Consider the following 19,193-nt stretch of genomic DNA (forward strand, 5'->3'; position numbering starts at 1 on the left):
GGAAAACGTGTAGCAATACACGCACACGCTTTCATTCTCAACTGACCCCCACAAGATGGTTACAACACAAAAAAAAAAGACACTGAATGGTTGTTCGCTTCGACTCAGCACGCTTTTCATGAGACACGCCGAGAGTCCTCAATCAAGGCACCGTAAGGTCCTCCCAGTACGGATTGTCATGATCACTGGACACACCCTCTGGATCGCTCAGCCAACGCGAGTCACAGCGAAACACTCGGAAGTGATGGTTCAGTTCTTGAATAGCGTGAATTGAGACAGTGGAACCCAAACCACCGTGCACAGGGTTGGGGAAACAGTAGAAAACACGCCTCACCCTGCTGTGAACAAGGGCCATGGAGCACATTACGCAAGGCTCATGACTAACAAACATGTCCATACCATTGGCGAGGTACGACGCGTCGCCTTCAACCTCTCGGTCTTTACACTGCTTGCGAGTGACTTCCTTTAACACGAATGTTACAGGATGATCCAGCACCACTCGATTGGATTTGCGGCACCCGGAATTGGAAACATAACCAAGACACGCTGCACTATTCCCCCGTTTAAGTGCGTGCTCCTCACCACTAGAAACAAGCACGCGGTAACCATCAGAGGGATCAACTAATACCGCCGCAATCCCAAGGGTTTCGTCCGTGCGAAGCCGCTTTGCTAACGGCATAACCACCGTACGAAAAATGCGCTGGATGCTCCCCATCTCGCACTCCGACAACTGTGTCGGTGCACGTGGCTTTGGTGTGGCGAAAGGCCAAATCTGACACCATTTGGTCCATTCCTCGGCGGAACTGCGCGGTGCCCTATCCGGAACCCACACCCTGTGCACGGCAACAGTAGTATCCGCTGCTGACTCAAGTTCTTTCAACGCACTGCTGTCTACGGGACCGCCAACGCTCAAAAGGAGCTCCAGTATGTGGCTATTTTCTGCCGCTGGGGTACCTAAAGCGGCACTGTTTCTCTCACAGCCGTCAGAGATCGTACTAGTGGCAACGGAGCTGTCACGTTTATCGCAAATAACACCCCCAGCAAAGCCATCCATGGGAGCAGTGGCAACTCGGGTCGCCGAAGAACGGCGGATACGCTTCAGATGGCAAGCATGTGGCTTGAGGGGGAGTAATTTGTTGGCAATACTCAGGAACATGGTGCACAAGCGTTCCTGCTGCACGTACGTGGCCAAAGCACTTACAAGTTTGGGGGGTTCCTCCGGTACCACCACCTCCTCCATCTCTGAGGAACTTAGTCACGAACAGTGATGAAAACAGCAAAACGCATGGTGAAAAACGGCACACATGATAGAGATCACCAATAAGGATAACAATTGCACAGCCTCATTACCGTGTATACCTCCAGAAATAGAAGGGAGACTCCCTGCTGCTCAAGGGACCTGAAGAGCCACAACTGAGTTCTCAGCAACCGTTACTTGCACAACAGGTCGTTAAACTACCCCTTACATACACTCCCATCACCCGTACACCGCCCTCCGTTGTATGAACCGCCCAAAACGACAACCGAACCGTAGCCTTTCCGTCCGCAAGGAAAGGTGATGAAGGAATGAATCGTACCTACAGAACCGATAGAAAGAGAGTGATATATTCCTTTCAACCAATTAATCCACACTCTCACAACTACTTGGCAGATTGCTGGTCATGTGAGACACGAATCACCCTCAGATGCTCCCCCGTGTAGCGCTCCGCCGTTACAGTAACATTCACGGGATAACACCTATCATTAGGGAACGTACCTCGAATCACCTCCATCAACTCCTCAACATCATTTTCGCGTATGGCGACAATATAGCAAACTCCACGGCTAGATAGAAAAGATGGAAGTTTCGAAATAAAGCGATCAACCACCACGCGGCCCCGAGGTCCCCCACACCATGCCGCCGTTATGAGATCCTTCCCAGCTTCCGCGCTCTGAAGTTCCTCCATTGTCGTTGGGACGTACGGAGGATTGAAGAGTATCACATCGAATGTGAACTCCTCCTTTTCCTCCTTTGTGTATTCTGTAATGTCACTCGCTTCATGTTCAAAAGGACTGAACAAATCACCTCGGTGAAGGTGAAGTGGCAAGATTGTGTCTCCTCCAATAATGCGTTTTTGCGTATTGTGCCAAGTAATACTCGTTGCCTCGAGAGCAACTGGGTTCACATCAACAGCGTGAAACTCTGCTGTTGACTTCTCAGCACTGCCACTACCTAAGTTACCACCCTCCGTAGCTCCCAAGAGAAGGAGCATCAAATGCGAAATGACAGTGCCCGACCCGCAGCCAATTTCTACACAGCGCCGAGGTTGCAGCGCGCGGAGAAGATGAGCATCCTTGTCAAGCGCCTCCAGCAACAGAAATGTGTCCGCCTCCGGTTCGTAGACGTTAGTCCGAAAGCGCTCCTCCGTGATGCAGTGGAGGTAGTCTGGGGTAACTGCCATGAGCGGGAACCACTGCTGTGTCATATAACAATAGAGAAATCATAAAAAATAGCAGTAAACAAGAAGTGCTCATGAGGCGGGAAAACAGTTCACCGGGCACACCCTCATACATTTTTTTTTCCGATCGAGCGCCGGGGTCAACAAGATATTTGAAAAAAAGAAAAACGCAACAATAAGTTTGCCCTCATTCCGCCAGCGCGTAGGCATACAAAAGAGACCAGGTAATAGCAGCACGCTCCAAAAACACACGATCATCCTTTGCCTTAGCACAACCCGGTGTAATGTCATGCACAAAAGTGCCTACACCATATCAAGTCCCACACATGTAAGGGGAGGAATGCGAATGCGCTTTAATTCATCCAAAAGCAACAACTCACTACGTTCGTTCAACTGCATGACCGAAGTTTCCGAAAATGCCTGTACAATATCATGCCTACTGATTCCTGTCAAACCGTCAAAGACAGTAACCTCCCCGACATCGCCAACATCATCACAGGTATCGCTAACACATTCAACAAAACTTTCCACGCATTGTTTCCTGCGGCCCCGCACATGAAGTTCGCCGATGTGGAGGTACGCTCCCAGTTTCTCTAAAAAAGTGTCGGACACGCATGGCCCCTTCTTTACATCGTTTCCAATCACCAACGTGCGCCGCAACACTAAACTGTCCACCTTATTGACACCACCCTCACCGCCAGCGGGGCACTCGGAGATTTTCGTAAGATTAGAGACGAACAAATTGCGCAACAGTACCCACGGTGAATGAGGAAGGTACGCGATGAGCAACGCATGCGGGTGACCAGGAATATATGCACCGTACAGATTGCACTCTTCCATCACCACTCCCAATTTATCGCAGCACTTCGTGTGCACTTCAGTAGCCACAGGGTCAAAGAAACAAGCCCTGACGGTGGGCGTAGAAGGTTGCAGACCATCCCCATTGTTAGAAGGGACTGATGATAACTTCGATCTGATCAGATGTCGGACGAAGGACTCGCACTCCGATTGTAAAACAATAAATAGAGCCATCTGTAGAAACCCTGCACGTGACTCCTCATACGTAAACGGTCCAATACCTAAAGCAACGAGTTTGATTCCGGTGAGACCATTGGAATGCGCATTCAGAAAATGTCGTAGTGGGGAGATGACATCCCTCCGCACGAACGCCAACCCCCGGAGGAACCGCGCAGCCTTGCGAAGATGCTTCACCTCTGCTGCGGTACTTCGGGACGGGATTGTTGTAACTAATGAGGAGACGCCTTTGCCACCACCCGCTGATTTCGCGGCATTGGCTTCTCGACGTCTGCGTGAGGGTTGCTGCCGCTGCTGCACAACGGTCCACATGAGGCAAACACCACAGACACAGAGTGCCAGCGTGCAACTTATAATGCATAGTAAATAAAAAAGAGGAAAGGCCAAGAGAAAGGAGAACACCTGACAACAAAAAAAAACGGAAGGAACAATCACGTTGCAGGGGACATAACGTACTTCCCTCGTTGACCACCTCCGGCGGTCCCTGTAGTGAAGTGCCAACAAGCAAAGGAGTTAAATGACTAATAACGGAAAAGTGAACAAGGAGCTACATGAGGGGAGAAGCATAAGCGATCTTGCAAATGCAACCCACGTCCGCCTCTACGCGCTTTTACCACTAACTCTCCAGCATTTCCTCGGAGAAAAGTTTTTTTTTTTAAGGCACAGAAAACTGGTTCTAAGTGAAGAAATAAAACAAGTAACAGTGACACCAACTCAACTATCAGCCGCTTCCGTGATTAGACGCAGCCGTTCAACGGCCATTGCGAGCAAGGCAAATGTAGGAATGAATGCACGAAGGTGCGCGCCACGTTCCAATTCAAAAGTTAGAATATCCGAAATTTTATCAAAGTCTTCTACTGTCTGCGCTACTGGGATTGCCGTCCCAAAACTTTCCAAACCTTCGTAACGCCGTTTAATTATATCATTCACGGAATTCTGTAAGGCAATAACAGCTTCCTTATGCTCACGAAGGGAACACTCTGAAAGTTGGCACTTTTCCTGCCGGAGTTTGCCGGAAGCTCCCCGGCATTTTAGCTCTTTTTCCATTTTCCCAAGTTGATCAAGCAGAGACTTGCATCCGCCTGTGAGCGAAGTGGCAACAGCCTCGACGGTATCGCATGGTCCAGTAGCGAAGTTCATTGCGACAGGGTTGCCATCACAGGCAGCATTGCTACACCCACTTCTCCGTTGGACTTCCCGAAGCTTCAGTTCAAGTGATGCATTCCTCTGACGGAGCTCCTCAAGTGCCCACGAGAGTGCCGAGTTGTTGTCGCGGTCGCGGGTTAAATTAAGGTCGCTTCCCCTCACCTTTTTTTCAGGACTGCGCACAGCGTCTTTTATTGGGATCGATTCACCTGTTCCTTCAACTGGTGCACTAAAAAGGGGATTATTCCCTTCCCCACACTGCAGCCGTTCCCGTAGCCGCTGATTAGCTTTGACAGCCTCATTCAACTTGCTATGCCATTCCTGGGTTGCACGCCGAAGCGCACCTTGACCCTCTTCCAGTTTCCCAACTCTAAGAACTAAACTGGATACCACCTGCCTCACACGGTCCATACCCTCCTCTCCATTCGACGATCCCTCTGCAGTGGGAATTTTCATATCTTCCCGGTTAACTTGCACTGAGTGATTGGGGGGTTTGCACATGGCCGGAATCTGCCTTTTATCCACCTTCTCCCCTGGGGTGAGGACATCACCCATCAAATTCGTGTCGTCGCATAAAACTTCCCCTTTTGGCATCGGCTTTTTGGATGAACCGACATTGATTTCTGTTTCTCGCACTTCGGGTGAGGCAGCCGCACTAATCTTCCCTTTCATTGTAGCGTCACGCGACCCGGCACATGAACCGCGCGCAGTAGATGACTTGTCCGAAGGTTTGTGAAGGCAACTCGCATAGCTGCCATTTTCTATCCCTCTAGGTATCTGCGTGCACCTCTGACCACTCTCCCTTCGCTCCAGCTGTCGCGCCCCTCTCACGGAATCATCCGCCCCACAGGGCCCAAAACTGGAGGCAGAAAGCAAAACCTGACTACTGGAAAGCGAAGGTCCGCCAGAAGCACCCACCTGTTTTCGTCGCAGCCTTCCCTCTGCGGTGGTGTAGTATATTACCGACATAAACCGAATAAGCCGCAAACTTCCACGGGGAGCGGGCTGTGGATCAGGAATAGCTACGAGGTGGGTCACAGCGGCAGGTGGAATGAAATCACGCATTGCGGAAGTGAAGAACTTGCAAGACTGAAAAGTTTGGCTTTTACCCACACCACCGCTGCGCAGCAACAAAGACAACTGGAGCAAAGCCCCAGAGTCGCACCCCATTTCGGCAACCACAAGTGAACCACCACCTTCGAGTTCAATCCGAAGCAGTAAAACCGATTCCCGCTGCAACGTTCCTCGAATCAGATGCACATGCCGCTCGTGGATGAGCTGCACGAACGCGCCCCACTCTGAGGATAATCCCCCACAATTCACGTCGAAGCGCTGCACCTCCTCCCACCAATGTATATCCTGCTGCTTCAATAAGTCCCGAGCCTTCGTCCCCTTCACCCTGAACGATATCGCGGATACCAGTACTTGCGATGGGTGCTGAGCACCCGTAAAAACTGCTGACAGCAACCGTGTAAAGAGATCCATCGCAACTTCCAGCTTCTCTCCCGCTGCCTTTACAGCCCCTTTTATAATTTTGCTGCCGCAACCTCCCTCGTCATCGTCTTCAGGCAACACAACCACCAGGGCAGCATTTCCGCCGTCCCGAAGCCTTGCGAGTAGGGGATCAACCACGTGTCCCACTGCGTCGTGGGCCGGGCTCAACACGTGCGAAAAGAAATGGGGACCTGAGCACTGGTCGTGCCGTACCACCAAACCATCTTCAAATACGCCATCGAAGAAGTCCGTACAGCGAGCCTCGTGAGGAATAATGCAAAAAGTGCGTAAGGTCGGGTCCATACCTCCAACATGCAGTCACACGAAGAAGGAATAAACAAGTGAAGCACAAATAAATGGGTTAGAAACAACTGATGAATCAAAAGGAAAAGGCAGGATGAAAAGGGGGGGGAAACACTGCGGAGTCACGTCTATGTCAACGCCTTCAACGAGCTGTAGTGATATTGAAACTGTGAGTGCACTTTACGTGCTTTCCAATCTATTTTGCTTCTAATACTGCTTCCGGTTGCAGACCACAACCTCACCGCTACCACACTCACGCGAGCACAGTGAAGCGGACCACTTAAAGATTACAAAGCAACCGGTGAAGAAGGAGATGTGAAGGCTGAGAAAAAAACCACTCATAGAAAAAAAAAAACGGCAACGCAGGAAGGGGTTAAGTCGCACACATGCTTCGAGCATGAACAAGCAACGACATTTCTTGTTTTTCTTTTGTTTTGAGGGGGAAAAAGAAAAAAGAAAGGAACCGGGCGATCACCCACACACACTGGCAGCAATAATGGTGCAAAACATAGATTGCACAGTGCATTAACTTCGAGGAAGTTATCATCTACCTCTGGACGCAAACTTACGTCCACACGAGGCTGAACATAAAAGAAAAAATGTTTGTTCGGCCAAATGTCCGTTTACACCCTTATATATATATATACGTATAAGAATCAGGTTTCGCGCGGGTGCAGGTGTGAAGTGGATAAATACTTGGTGCACCATTCACAACACTTGAAAAAAATGCGATAAGAAAAAAAGATAAATGTACAACGTAAACAAATAAAGTACGTAATAATTACACACTAAGAAGGAAAAAATAATAGCAACAATAAAAATAATTATTGCAATATACGTAACTCCCCTGAAATGGTAGGGACACAGCACCCCGATAGAATCATGTTCCCCACACCTTCTTTGCCTTTTGGTATTTTTCATTCCGCTGCCCAATTATCCGTACTCCTGTCGATTGCTCAACTGTTACAGTGAAGAAGGAAAAGATGGAAGCTGTAAAGAGCGAAAAAAAGAAAAAGAAAAAGAAAAAGAAGCCAAGGAAGGCAACCACACGCACGCCCCCCCCCCGCACTGCTATTCCGCATCAGCCATTGGAATTCACACACACATACATACAAGTACCGTAATACTCTATCCTCATCCACTACACCACGCACAAGAGCAAACCCCCGGCCCGTATCACAACAATTTCTTTCCTCATGAAACTGGCCGTGCGGAAGGGGATCCCCTTGCGTAGGGGATGGAATAGTGTTGACCGCAACAAAAGAAAAAAAAATCAAAAGAGAGAAAAAAATAATGATAAGTATCCCAAGTGCCACGAAACACTCGCATATGGAAATGCACACGGTTCGTGACACGATGGCGCGACAAAGCAACCAACCGGAGACCAGAGAAACGAGAGTAACTTCAATGCACGTTGAAGAAGTTAGAGAAATCAGAAAACACTCACGAAATGCCGTAACAACGAAAGCGAAGGGAACATATAGATATAGATAGTTTTATTTATATCTATTCTTTTTTTAAAAAAAAAAAAGCAGCAAAAACATTCCGGGGACGGCACACACATATCTCGAAAGAAAAAAATAGCATAAGTTAAGCACTAAAAAATTGGCCGCCAAATGTAATCGAATGTTACTGTCGTGTGTGCACAACTGTGTGCCCGTACCGCGCGGCAAACCACGGACCTAGCTGTTTCCCTTTGGATTGAGGACGAGCACCGATAAACATTTCTTCTTCAGCACTCCGCTTGCAGGAACCATACCGTTCATTAGCGCCTGTATTTCTTTTTTTAATTCCAACAAGGTGCTCGGCAGTATTCGGTGGTTTACCGTAGAAATGTAAAAGAGTATTAGAGCAACACGCTCAATGAGGAACGGGTCAACGACCAACTGCTGTCTAACTAATCGTTTGTAGAGAGTTGCTGACTCTCGCTTCATGACATGATCTCGCTCATCAACAGGGAGTTGAGGTACTTTAACAAGCATAATTCTGTTTATGTCCCTGCAGATTGGCACGTATTGATCCCGCAGGGACGCCAATTGTTTCCGGTACTCGGGCCGCAAACAGCGTACCAAACCGATGCTCGGCTCCCAACCCGGAACAGGCCGACCAAAGAACCCGAATTTCTCTTCTCCCTGCAAAATCTCCCTTTCGTAGTCCCGAAAGTCCTCCAGTAATCTTGCAATCTGCTCGTCCCTGCACACAGCACCAGATGAAAAAGCAGGGTGATACGAAAAATGCACCTCATGCTGGAATGCGGGAGGCACTAGTCGTCTATACATGTTAAACTTCTCCGCCTCCATGTGAAAATGACCCACTATGATTTTCACCACCTGCTCATCCTCCTTCGGGTAACCCTCAACTGCACTCCCAAACCCGCTACTTACGCCAGGGCTCTCTTCTCCCGAAATCCCGGGTTCACGATGAACTTCAATGAAGTTACCTTGCGAAAAAGTATTGTCGGAACCTAATTCGCCGCACGATAAGGCACCACTTCCCGGGGAGCACGTGCCGCTCACCTTCAGTTTGGGTGTGTGACGTCTATGGGATCTGTCGGCCAACGCTGATGATGCCCTGAGCAACAAAAAATCCGAAAGGAAAAACTTTCGTAGCTCTCCTGCAGCCTTGAACCGATGATAATCCCCTATCCCGAGCCCAGGACGCACTACACCAAGTTCGGAGAGGTTGTTGTCAACGAAGAAAACAACGTCCCACAACCCACTCATTGCAAGTGAACGCACGATATCCATCTTTCGAAATATTGCACCATCTAAAAAAGCGGTGTGTGGTGACGGAACAACGAGACTAGACAGACTGGAAAGGGAAATCCCCCACAAAGAAGGCCGGAATGCCAACCACCGTACACAACTTTCGTCTTCCTCCATCGTGTATTGCTCGGTGGCAGTAAAAAGAGCTTCGATACCCATCGACACTTTCCTTGGGGCATGCGCTGTGGCAATTCGTATGATGGGAACGTCACTGCCATCAAGAGGACTTTTCTTCACGCTAGTAACAACTAACGGTCGTGAGCAACAACTACCATCGACGCGGCCTTTTTTCGCTTTGACACCTCCCGGTGTGTCACCATGAAATTTTGCATCTCCCGTAAAGAATGAAGTAAATCGCTGAAGTTTTCCGCCCCTGGGCCCTGGAACAAACAAGTCATCCACACTACCCCGTGTCAACAGTAAATGTCTTGCTGGGCAGCTACCAAATGTATGAAGGAGATTATCAGTCTCAAACAGCACATGCTGACGACTGCCCTCCCGACCAGATGTCACAAACGTATCGTCTACATCCCAAACGCATAAAACACTTGGAGAACGCGAGGCATTACCATGGAATTGTCGTGAAATGGAGGGTGATATGACACCGTTATCCTGTCCAGATTCTGCTTGTCCACCTTCAACGGCTCCGCTGAAGGACATCATAGTTTTCCGGACATCTGCAAATGACCTCAACTGCACGAGTTCGGTACTGATGGTTACGTAAGGTGGTGCAACTCCCGATGTAACACGCTCAGATTCCGAGGCCGGAGAAGATGCGATCATGAAGATGTCTTCGCTAAAGAGATATAACATAAAAAGAAAATGTAGAGTATACCCATTTCCCAACAAAGGGTTTGAGTGCTTGTCATCGAAAGATTTAATTGTTGGGTGGCGGGAATATCTTAAGAGACAGGACACAAGTTTCTCCAACTTGGAAAGTGGAGGTCGTGCAGTAGCGGCAAAAAAAAAAAGAAAAAAAGCGACCTGCATATCCACCAACAGTAACGACGGAGCTTCACAAGATAAACAGTTAAACACAACAAAAAGCAACCTCAAAAAAAAAAAAATAAAAAACAAAATAAAAAAAAGGCATGCGCCAACAAGAAAACAAAGTGAGACTTGTGTGAGACGAGCAACTCCTCTTTAGTGAGCACATGGCAGCTGTCCACTTCGTGCAACGCCAAAGGTGGTACAGACTGAAAAAGCGCGGTGGTGAAAACCTGATAGCGTAGCCACAGGACAACGGCACACAGTTAGTGCCCCTCACACCATTTTAACACATCCGCCAAACACTCATCAAATATTCACATCCTCAACGGGGCCACCGGAACCGCCAACGGATTGCACGAAACTCACAGACGACACCGTATGCCGCGCACCACTGGAAAAAAAAAAGGCATATCAAGGTCTCTATCTTCCCTGAAAGCATACGCCCAGTTTAACAATTCACACACTCACTTGCATCACACACAAGCTCCTACTCTTCTTTTTTTTCTTTTTCTTTTTTTTTTTTGCTATCCCCTTCACCCGCCATACGCATAGAGACAACTTCACACAGTTGATTCAAGTGATTTCAAAGGTTTCATCACAACACAACCACACACGCACGTAACATTTGTTGCGGTGCATGAGCGAAAGTGACAAAAAAGCATTACCACTGAGAACCCACATTAAGTGAGAGGAACTATTTGTATTAAAGAGGAAGGAAGGGACTGGCGAGTGGAAACAAAAAAAGAAAAAAAAAAAGAAGCGCACGACCACTGAATGGAAGGCAAACACAACCCGGAGTGAATAAATGTTATCATCCCTCGCTCATGGTTTAATAGTCCATCGAGTATTCTCATATGACACAGAAATACGTCCGACTACAAACCACAAGATAGAGATTTTAAACATACAGTAACAAAATTGCCAGGCTATGAAATGTAAAAATATACATATGCACTCAGAAGACGCTAGGTCCTCTACCCCTACTGCGGGGAAAGCAAAGAGAGAAAAAAACACTTTGTTACTCCGTACACAAACTCTACTGTCAACTTTGTTCGCACTATCTTACTGTGATGTTTCAGACTAAACAACAACATGATGGGTATTCCCTCCTTAACTCTTCGTACATACTCATTTTGCACGTTGGAGGTCCGATTTATTCCCAGTTTTTTTCCAAAAAGGAGTACATCGCAACGGTTTTTTTTTTTTTGGTGGGGTAGGAAAAATGTCATTTTGTTTGATTTCGTGCATCCACGCCGATGGGGTGTAAACTCATAAGCTTATATAACCACTTGAAGCCACGCTCCATAGCTTGTTGGGTCCACTTATGAGTATCATGGGTAATGTCCTTTAGCCATGTTCGTCCACGTGAATCCTTCACTCGCTTGCAGAAGGTTTCTTTGCAACTTTCTTCCGCAAGGCTCCGCATTAGCGTTAAGTTCATCAGCGCTGTCAACTCTCCTATGTGTTTAATTCCGTCGAGCGCATTACGGCGGACAATGTGAGAAAGAAGTTGGTGCATAATGCCCGCGTACGACCGCACTTCGAGAAACCAATCAGCAGTTTGTATAATAAATCTCGTACAGGAATCGTCTTGTTCCCCCTCAGTCTGCACTTCCGGCGCGGGTTCTTCTTTCATAAAGTATTCAATGCAACCCTCGAGGTCAGAGTCGAATCGGACATAGGAAGGTAGGACATGCTCGGCTAACGTCCGTGTTGTTAAAAGCATACCATAATCGATGTGGAATATAGCACCACTCGGATGAATCATAACATTCTCACGATGTCGATCACCGATTGCAAATATATAATTCAGCAATATGAAAAACTTTGCGGAGCACATGAAACACTCACGGGCAAGAGCAGCTGATTTTTGACTATCGAAGTCTTTAACTATCAAACTATTAGGTTGTCCACACTGATGTCCCGCTCCTCGTACCCTTTCATGAAGTTGAGGTTCCGACACCGAGTCCCCCAGCTGGCCTTGTGTCTTCTCAAGTGACACAAGGTGCTGAAGCAGGCGACCCTCTTTGTCCTTTCCAATCACACGGTGAATTGTCTGCCCGTCCTTTACCACCTCTATCAAACCCGAAGACGGCGAAAGCAAAATAACGCGATACGTGGGAAGGACCACGTTGCCTATTTGCTTGTAGAGCACCCACCGCAAAAACCGCGAGGTGACACACATCACTTTATCCTTTTCAAGGTTTTCCCTCTTGACAAGAATACCCCGCGTCACACCTTCTGCATCAACGAGCGGAATCGAAACAGGCCGTTGACTAGATTCCATTATCTTGATACCCCCCAAGTCGATGTGTGTTATAACCACACTACTGTCAAACGGAAACAGCATAGGCGATACGGCACACAGCCCATTGCGTTCCTGCGCAATCCTCGATGAAGTTGACAAACAACCAGAGACGGATTCGCCGGTCGTTTCCGCCAAACCCCCCATTAGCCCACTGTTCGAGAGCTGAGTAACAAGCGCCCTCTGATACTCCCTGGCATCCCCACCCACCGGGACAAGATTCACCTCAGGTGTGATCAAGTTTAAAAACTTAAGTGTATTGAGAAATTTCTGATGTGATTCCGGGAATGTGTCAGCGTTTCTTTCAATGACGCGCTCCTGTAGTGTGCGGTAGCTGAATTCATTGACCCTCATTCGCGCTGACGCCTCTTGACAAATAACGATCGCCAACTGTGGATCGAGCTTCGACAAGGAGAGTAGAACGGACACAACACGGGGCTGGCAGCTCTCGAGATCAAAGATATCCAACAGGAGCAACACAACACATTCTCGTATGCACGTATCCAGCGACGTAATCCAATCTCGCAGCAGGTGCTTTGTCACTATTTTCCGTATTTTTTCCGCTGTTGCATGGCCTTGTGGTGCACGGTGCAAACACTCCAGAATTTTGATACCAAAGAACGGTGGTAGCATCCGACCGCAAGTGCGTGTGCACAACATATACCAGTGGCTCAATGGCGGCTTCCAATAGAAGTCACGAAGCTGTGGTGACATTGGCGGCGGTGCGGCTCCCTTTGCCGTTTGCTCGATTGCTGCGCAGGCCTTCTCAACAAGTTCATTGTTCTCCCAGTCAATAGATATGAAGAGAAATATGAGAGGCTCGGGGTGGCCAACCAAAAGATTAACGCTACTGGCAAGGATCTGTGCTGTCCGTTTTGGTATCTTCATGTTCCACATGTTCTCGTAGAGAGATGATCTGTAGTCACTGAGGCACAACTCGGCTGCAGCCCTCCACTGCTCGTTGACGGTACGTAAGAGTGCGATATCCACGATAGATAGGCCGGCACAAACGAATGTGGTGCAAAGAAATGTGTGTTTATTTATCATCATTGCTTGATCGTAGCACCTCTTGCATGCGTGACGCATTCTGCCCTCCTCCGGTTGACCAGGCTTACTTAACTTGGCCAATGACTTGTCTAGCATCCATGACGTGCACTGCTCACACATGCGCCGGCCACAGCAACGGCAGTTACGCGCCCGAACCGCAGCAAACAACAGAGCCGGCCATGAGGAGAAAGATCTCTTGCACTCTGAGCACGTCTTAGCCGAGTCTTCCCCCTCCCACACAGGGTTCTGGTAAAGGGTGTGGCCTTTTTTTGCGAAGTCCTCCCCAAGATACGATGCTTCAGTCATAGTCGTCGAACTGGGGTCAATGGATTGCGTCAAATCCCCAACGTGATAAAATTCGGGATAGAAATAGCGATCCTTCTTCAACCATGCCACACATGGGAGCTGATGGTTGGATTTGTCAGCTCCCGTGGCTATTAGCACATCTTTTGATGGCTGGAGCGACCGTGGCTGGGGCGAACCCGGTTCAGCACTGCCACCACCGATTCTAAATGCAGTCATGACCTTCTCCCGGAAAGCTAAGACTTCACATAACTTCTCTTTGCTGTTTAATGACGCAAGCGAACGGATATCAGTGTCACAAAACACTTCCTCCTTGTATATTCGACCAAATTCACCACAAAGGACGGCAAACGTTTTTTCCATTTCTAGACGCGCACTTAACTCTAAAACCTCCATAAATAATTCCCTGTTGCGTGTCAATTCGCACGCATTGTAGCACGATACGGTTCCGTTCCGGGACAATGTTGTCTCGGAAAAAAAAACACAAGCCTGGCTGTCTTCTCTATGTGGTGCCGCGCTCGTGGAAAAAGAAGACAAAACTTCGTCATCTGCTTCCGACATTCTCGACTTAACATCAGCGCGGGTCTGACGCCGAGCACGGGAGAGTTTTGAACCTCTCAGATCTAACGCTACTATCCTTTTTAACTCCTCTATGGCAACTTGAGAGCCAAATTCAAGCTGTACTGGTTGCTTCTGAGATATCAGTCGCTTGAGATAAGCGCTCTCAGCGAAGTCCAGTGCGCAGTGGGTCCCGTCTCCAAGAATCACATCTACCGCAAGCATGTCGAACTCCTGTGTGGAATCCCGTACTCCATCTGCGTCCCGAGGTAAATCGGCGCCCACACCATCAGTCGGACGGCCCGGCAGTGGCTGCTCATACGAAGTCACGGAAACTTCCGCCGACTGGGTCATCAAATCTCGGCTGCCTCCACACACCGCGACGAAATTATAGTAAACAGGGGAAAAGAAAAAACAAACGGGGGAAAAGTAGTTAAACACAGAAAGTATCGCTAGTGATGGGACTCGAATTATCGACAGGGGATATATACACATGTATGAGTTCTAACATGGAGTATGAAAAAAGAAAAATAACATAGTCCGTGAACGTCAATGGAAAAAAAAAAAGGAAAAAGTCTGGTCCCTTATGCAAACACGTGCCGACGCAAGTCAACCCCCCACCACTCAACTACAACTCACCGTACGATGTAACAACGCGACCACCTCACAGAAATGCTACAAGAACCAGATTAACTGGGCAGACAACAACTGGAGGTCGGAATCAACTTAGGCGAGAACTCCGCTTCGTATGATTTATATTGTTTGCGGGCACCCACTGTATTTCACTGTCAACCACCCCTTCACCTTCGCATCGACCAGAAGTAATAACTGTCCCACATGACCTCACGGCCTCCAGTTACCTTGTCGTAGATGAAAACCCCAATTCCTGCCAAAATGGAGAGACACAAAAACCCAAAAGTAACGTATGTTAAAATTGGAACTGAAGAAGATGTTAATGAAAAAAACGAACACCCCAGTGGATCATCCATCAACTTTCCGCTGTAGATGTAAACAATGGTGAAGACTACTTGCACAGCCGCGGCTGGCCAACAAGCAGCCCAGATAACCCTGTGTGCATCGAACACGAGAACTACAACTAACAACACGAAACCAACCACAGTGGCGAAGGAAGCGGTTGATACAAAGACGACGGTCTCTGTGTGGCACTGACCGATTACCGGAAACGTTAACAGAACGGCGAATAAGCAGCACTCCAAATAACAAGAAGTAGTTGCAATGAGTATACGGTTCGTGACACTCCTCGGCCTCAGCGAAACCTGCTTCGTGGCTACAACCGCAAAACCGAAGCGGTTACAAGAGAAGTTGCATATCGCGTTCCGGAGAAACAGGTACGTGGATACACCATACGAGGTATAGTTTGTGATGGCTAAGATTGTGTGCCCAATGAAAGAATCACCGTACGCATAGAAAGCTGCGAGGTAATACTGTAAAAGCAGCTGGGGTATGGAAAACAAACAGGTGTGAAGAAGCAAAACATTCGTCAGACCGTTGTATAAATCATACCGTATAACGAAATACTTAGCCTTGTTCTTTAACAATTCGTACCTTAGCGTGACGTACACGAGCCAGACCTCGAACACGGGGACACACGGAACCACTTTTGTTGTGTTGTCCGGGTAGTCCCACACGCGATCCTCATAGTCACGTATTCGCCCCTCCTCAGATGTCATCACCGCCACAATACTCACAACGTACCCAACCACATAACACACAATTGTCCAACTACTGCATTCAATGTGTCCCACCACCCGCCAATGATAGATAACCCATCCCACACACGCAAGATGCAAAAACACAGCGATCAAACCCACCCATGTTAGCGCCATATCCAACACAAAACAAATATGTAAAAAGAACCCCAACAGCCAATTGGGGGGTGGTAGGTTCCGCAAGAGGTGTGGGTTGTCGTACAGCATTTTCACAAACTCGAGACCCGCGTAGCGGCACGAAAGTGCCTGCTCTTTTGTAAAGGTAGCACTGGGAGCATTGCACAGCACTTTTAGATAATCAATGTTTCCTGGGTTAATACGGCCCCCGAAGTTTTCGTCGCCCACCATCAGAGAATCAATCTCCTCTTGGATAATTTGCTGTACACCGACATCATTCACATCAACACGTCCGGACTTCAATAGCGTCTTCGTAAGATGGCGATCCCCTACTGCAGCCTGCAAAATATCCCCGTTGATTCTGAAATTTTCAGCGTGAAGCGATGCCTGTATAATACCCATATATGAATCATTTGGTGTCCGCCGATACTGAAGAATTACTTCGCGGAGGTCGACACCTACGTCGTCCGAAGAGCACAAGGAATTGTCATTGCACAGTAAGGGGGGCCGGGCAGGACCAAATGGATCATGGACCGCTCTATCGTCCCACTGTTCATCGTTAGACGTGGAATCATGGGGAACTTGCGCAACATTGAAGGGTTCGCTACTCCCCAGGTCCCGCCTTCCAATCAGCGCGGACATTATATAAGATCCTGCGGTGTCAAACAGTCTTCGAAGCTGTGAGGGACTCCCCGCTTGATCACCAAACGATGGTTGAAGTGGGATAGTGGTCTGACTGTCCTCCATAACCGGCTCCACCCTCGCGATGTGTGAATTCTGTTCATCGTCAGATGAGTCATAGAAAGCCACATTAAACGGATCCCGTGGCATCTACATCCAGGTGGTTGATGCAGTCGCTGCTCCCCCTACCCTAAAATCGGTACCTAGACGGTAATTTCTTGTCAACGACAGGACCCCACTAAACACCTTCCTCCTCTCTTGGCCCTCTTCTTGTGACAAAAGATTGGAAGAAAGCCTTCTAACCACAAGCATGACACGAAGTGGGAGAACAAGCAGGAAACGACAACTCTATCGCACATGCAACGGGTACAAAGAATGATGCAACAGGGTGAACGCAATAACACGCTCGAGAATGGATGGGCTCCCGAGGTAAACAGAGTAAATTGAAAACAATACGAACATAGTAACAACTGGAAGGAACCCCATATGCACCTCGTGTTAGAAGTCACAAAAAGCCATGTGACACACAAAAATGAAACTTTACAACTGTGAGCAGTCGCATCGATATCGCCGTCCCATCATCGGAGACGCAGATTACAGTCCACGAGGAAAATTATGTGGCACTCAGAAGGGTTCCTACTCAAGGTCTGCCGCAAGCTCCAGCAACCGTTCTCTCAGTACACCTATTTGTTGACGTTGCGAAACGTCGGGAATACGATTGAGATCCTCGTCCGTCATGCTCACGATGCGCTCTACTTCTTCCTCGCTCAGCTTCGATAGGATTTCTATTATCTCATCATTCTGCTCCCGCGGTGGCTCTACCTTCTCGCCCTCCCCCTCGGCTGGAGCCGCTGGAACCGGTGCATCCACTCTAATCCCTCCGTGCTGAATGGCCTCTGGTGGCAACGGTCCGAAAGGAAGCCGACCGGCATGCTGTAAAATCATAACAACAGCCAGTCGCAACGCAGGATTATTTTCCAGCAACTTGCGAGCCTCATTCTTACGCTCCAACACCAGAACCCGTAACTGCTCCACGGCCTCATAGGCATCTGACTGTTGCATTCCCTGCAAGCACTCAAAAATGCTAGTATCATCGCGACCGAGAACCGGATCGGTGTATCCACGAGGAAATGTCATCCCCCCGCGCGGGGCTGGTTGCTGTTGATGGGAAGCGTTCTGTTGACGTTGCCTCTTGCGGCCCCGCGTGGCCGCTGCGGACATAACTTTCATTGGTCGACCACCAAAGGATGTCCCGTTGAGGCGAGCAATGGCTTCCTCTGCACTAGTAGAATCCAAGTACTCGGCAAAGCCGTAGCGAAAATCTTTCCCCACGGGCGGACCAAGCAACCGGAAGTCCGTTATGTGGCCCACACTTTCAAAGTGCTTACGCAAACTTCGCTCCTCCACAAAAAGCGGAACATCCGTGAAGAACACACTCGTCGTCTGTGTGGAGGACATGCTCGACAGTTAAAGCACGAAAATATATATATGTATACAATCCTCACCCCTGTGCCTTCCTCTTCCTTTTTCTCGGTACTACCTAGTACGGACAACGCGAAACAGAAAAGTCGGTGGAAGGATAGAGCAATGGCACTGAAGTGGGGGGAAAGTGTAGTGGAAAGCGCAAATGAAAACAGAGCGAAAGAAGTGGCACATTATTTATCAAACAACACTACATACTATGCGTTACGGAAAGCTCACCACACGTTTTTCACTTACGAAGCGGTATTCCCGCAGTGTGTAACAACGTGGCAGCAAAACAGAAGAAGCCGCGCCGCTTTACCCTCTCACTGACACATCTTTATTGACCTTTGTTACCCACACAAGCACCTATGTGCACAAATAAATTATTCGGCCACCTCGTCTTCCATCGCATCCTCCCAAGCGTGCACCTCAGAATACCATTGTAAGGAATGATACGCGATGTACACCGACCCAATGCCGTATCGCACGTAATCTGGGAACAAACGTTGCAGATAAATGAGCCGCAGATTAGGCCCAAATGTGAACCCCAACGCCGCCGCGATACCAACCTTCGCTCCCCAAATTGGTTGCTGCATGACTGTGGAAAGTCCTGTCGAGAAGCCTAACGCGTATATAAGAATGAGGTTGTTAAAAACATTGGACGAACGCAGCGTTCTGCCCTGGACACTGTTAAACATTATCGACGCTAAACAGATACCCATGAGGGGGGTGTTAACAGCGTAGGGGTTCATCATTTCACGACTCGAACTACCCCCCATGGTGGTCCCGACACACCCCTAATCAATACCGCCTCACT

General features: G+C 48.5%; 9 protein-coding genes across 9 annotated transcripts, besides 3 other annotated features; all 9 read right to left on the minus strand.

Annotated features, from left to right (window-relative positions):
• Nucleotides 1-142: 142 nt before the first annotated feature.
• Tb11.01.6930 (deaminase, putative) lies at nucleotides 143-1,240 on the minus strand (the record flags this gene model as incomplete). Its single annotated transcript, XM_824493.1, has 1 exon — nucleotides 143-1,240. One exon carries the CDS (start codon nucleotides 1,238-1,240, stop codon nucleotides 143-145), a length of 1,098 nt encoding a protein of 365 aa, XP_829586.1.
• A 400-nt stretch (nucleotides 1,241-1,640) lies between these two features.
• Tb11.01.6940 (hypothetical protein, conserved) lies at nucleotides 1,641-2,465 on the minus strand (the record flags this gene model as incomplete). The annotated part of the gene is made up of 1 exon (XM_824494.1): nucleotides 1,641-2,465. One exon carries the CDS (start codon nucleotides 2,463-2,465, stop codon nucleotides 1,641-1,643), a length of 825 nt encoding a protein of 274 aa, XP_829587.1.
• A 276-nt stretch (nucleotides 2,466-2,741) lies between these two features.
• Nucleotides 2,742-3,785, minus strand: Tb11.01.6950 (hypothetical protein, conserved; the record flags this gene model as incomplete). The annotated part of the gene is made up of 1 exon (XM_824495.1): nucleotides 2,742-3,785. One exon carries the CDS (start codon nucleotides 3,783-3,785, stop codon nucleotides 2,742-2,744), a length of 1,044 nt encoding a protein of 347 aa, XP_829588.1.
• A 402-nt stretch (nucleotides 3,786-4,187) lies between these two features.
• Nucleotides 4,188-6,416, minus strand: Tb11.01.6960 (hypothetical protein, conserved; the record flags this gene model as incomplete). The annotated part of the gene is made up of 1 exon (XM_824496.1): nucleotides 4,188-6,416. The coding sequence occupies one exon, from the start codon at nucleotides 6,414-6,416 to the stop codon at nucleotides 4,188-4,190; it is 2,229 nt and encodes a 742-aa protein (XP_829589.1).
• A 1,494-nt stretch (nucleotides 6,417-7,910) lies between these two features.
• Nucleotides 7,911-7,947: a sequence feature (AT_rich).
• A 151-nt stretch (nucleotides 7,948-8,098) lies between these two features.
• Nucleotides 8,099-10,171, minus strand: Tb11.v4.0008 (hypothetical protein; the record flags this gene model as incomplete). Its single annotated transcript, XM_824497.1, has 1 exon — nucleotides 8,099-10,171. The coding sequence occupies one exon, from the start codon at nucleotides 10,169-10,171 to the stop codon at nucleotides 8,099-8,101; it is 2,073 nt and encodes a 690-aa protein (XP_829590.1).
• Nucleotides 10,172-10,235: 64 nt separating this feature from the next.
• Nucleotides 10,236-10,269: a microsatellite.
• Nucleotides 10,270-10,664: 395 nt separating this feature from the next.
• Nucleotides 10,665-10,694: a microsatellite.
• Nucleotides 10,695-11,396: 702 nt separating this feature from the next.
• Tb11.01.6980 (phosphatidylinositol 3-kinase catalytic subunit, putative) lies at nucleotides 11,397-14,879 on the minus strand (the record flags this gene model as incomplete). The annotated part of the gene is made up of 1 exon (XM_824498.1): nucleotides 11,397-14,879. The coding sequence occupies one exon, from the start codon at nucleotides 14,877-14,879 to the stop codon at nucleotides 11,397-11,399; it is 3,483 nt and encodes a 1,160-aa protein (XP_829591.1).
• A 305-nt stretch (nucleotides 14,880-15,184) lies between these two features.
• On the minus strand, nucleotides 15,185-17,062 carry Tb11.01.6990 (hypothetical protein, conserved; the record flags this gene model as incomplete). The annotated part of the gene is made up of 1 exon (XM_824499.1): nucleotides 15,185-17,062. The coding sequence occupies one exon, from the start codon at nucleotides 17,060-17,062 to the stop codon at nucleotides 15,185-15,187; it is 1,878 nt and encodes a 625-aa protein (XP_829592.1).
• A 486-nt stretch (nucleotides 17,063-17,548) lies between these two features.
• Nucleotides 17,549-18,370, minus strand: Tb11.01.7000 (uncharacterized protein; the record flags this gene model as incomplete). The annotated part of the gene is made up of 1 exon (XM_824500.1): nucleotides 17,549-18,370. One exon carries the CDS (start codon nucleotides 18,368-18,370, stop codon nucleotides 17,549-17,551), a length of 822 nt encoding a protein of 273 aa, XP_829593.1.
• A 389-nt stretch (nucleotides 18,371-18,759) lies between these two features.
• Tb11.01.7005 (hypothetical protein, conserved) lies at nucleotides 18,760-19,155 on the minus strand (the record flags this gene model as incomplete). The annotated part of the gene is made up of 1 exon (XM_824501.1): nucleotides 18,760-19,155. The coding sequence occupies one exon, from the start codon at nucleotides 19,153-19,155 to the stop codon at nucleotides 18,760-18,762; it is 396 nt and encodes a 131-aa protein (XP_829594.1).
• Between the last annotated feature and the right edge of the window lie 38 nt (nucleotides 19,156-19,193).

Source organism: Trypanosoma brucei (assembly GCF_000002445.2).
Source record: "Trypanosoma brucei brucei TREU927 chromosome 11 chr11_scaffold01 genomic scaffold, whole genome shotgun sequence".
NCBI lineage: Eukaryota > Euglenozoa > Kinetoplastea > Trypanosomatida > Trypanosomatidae > Trypanosoma > Trypanosoma brucei.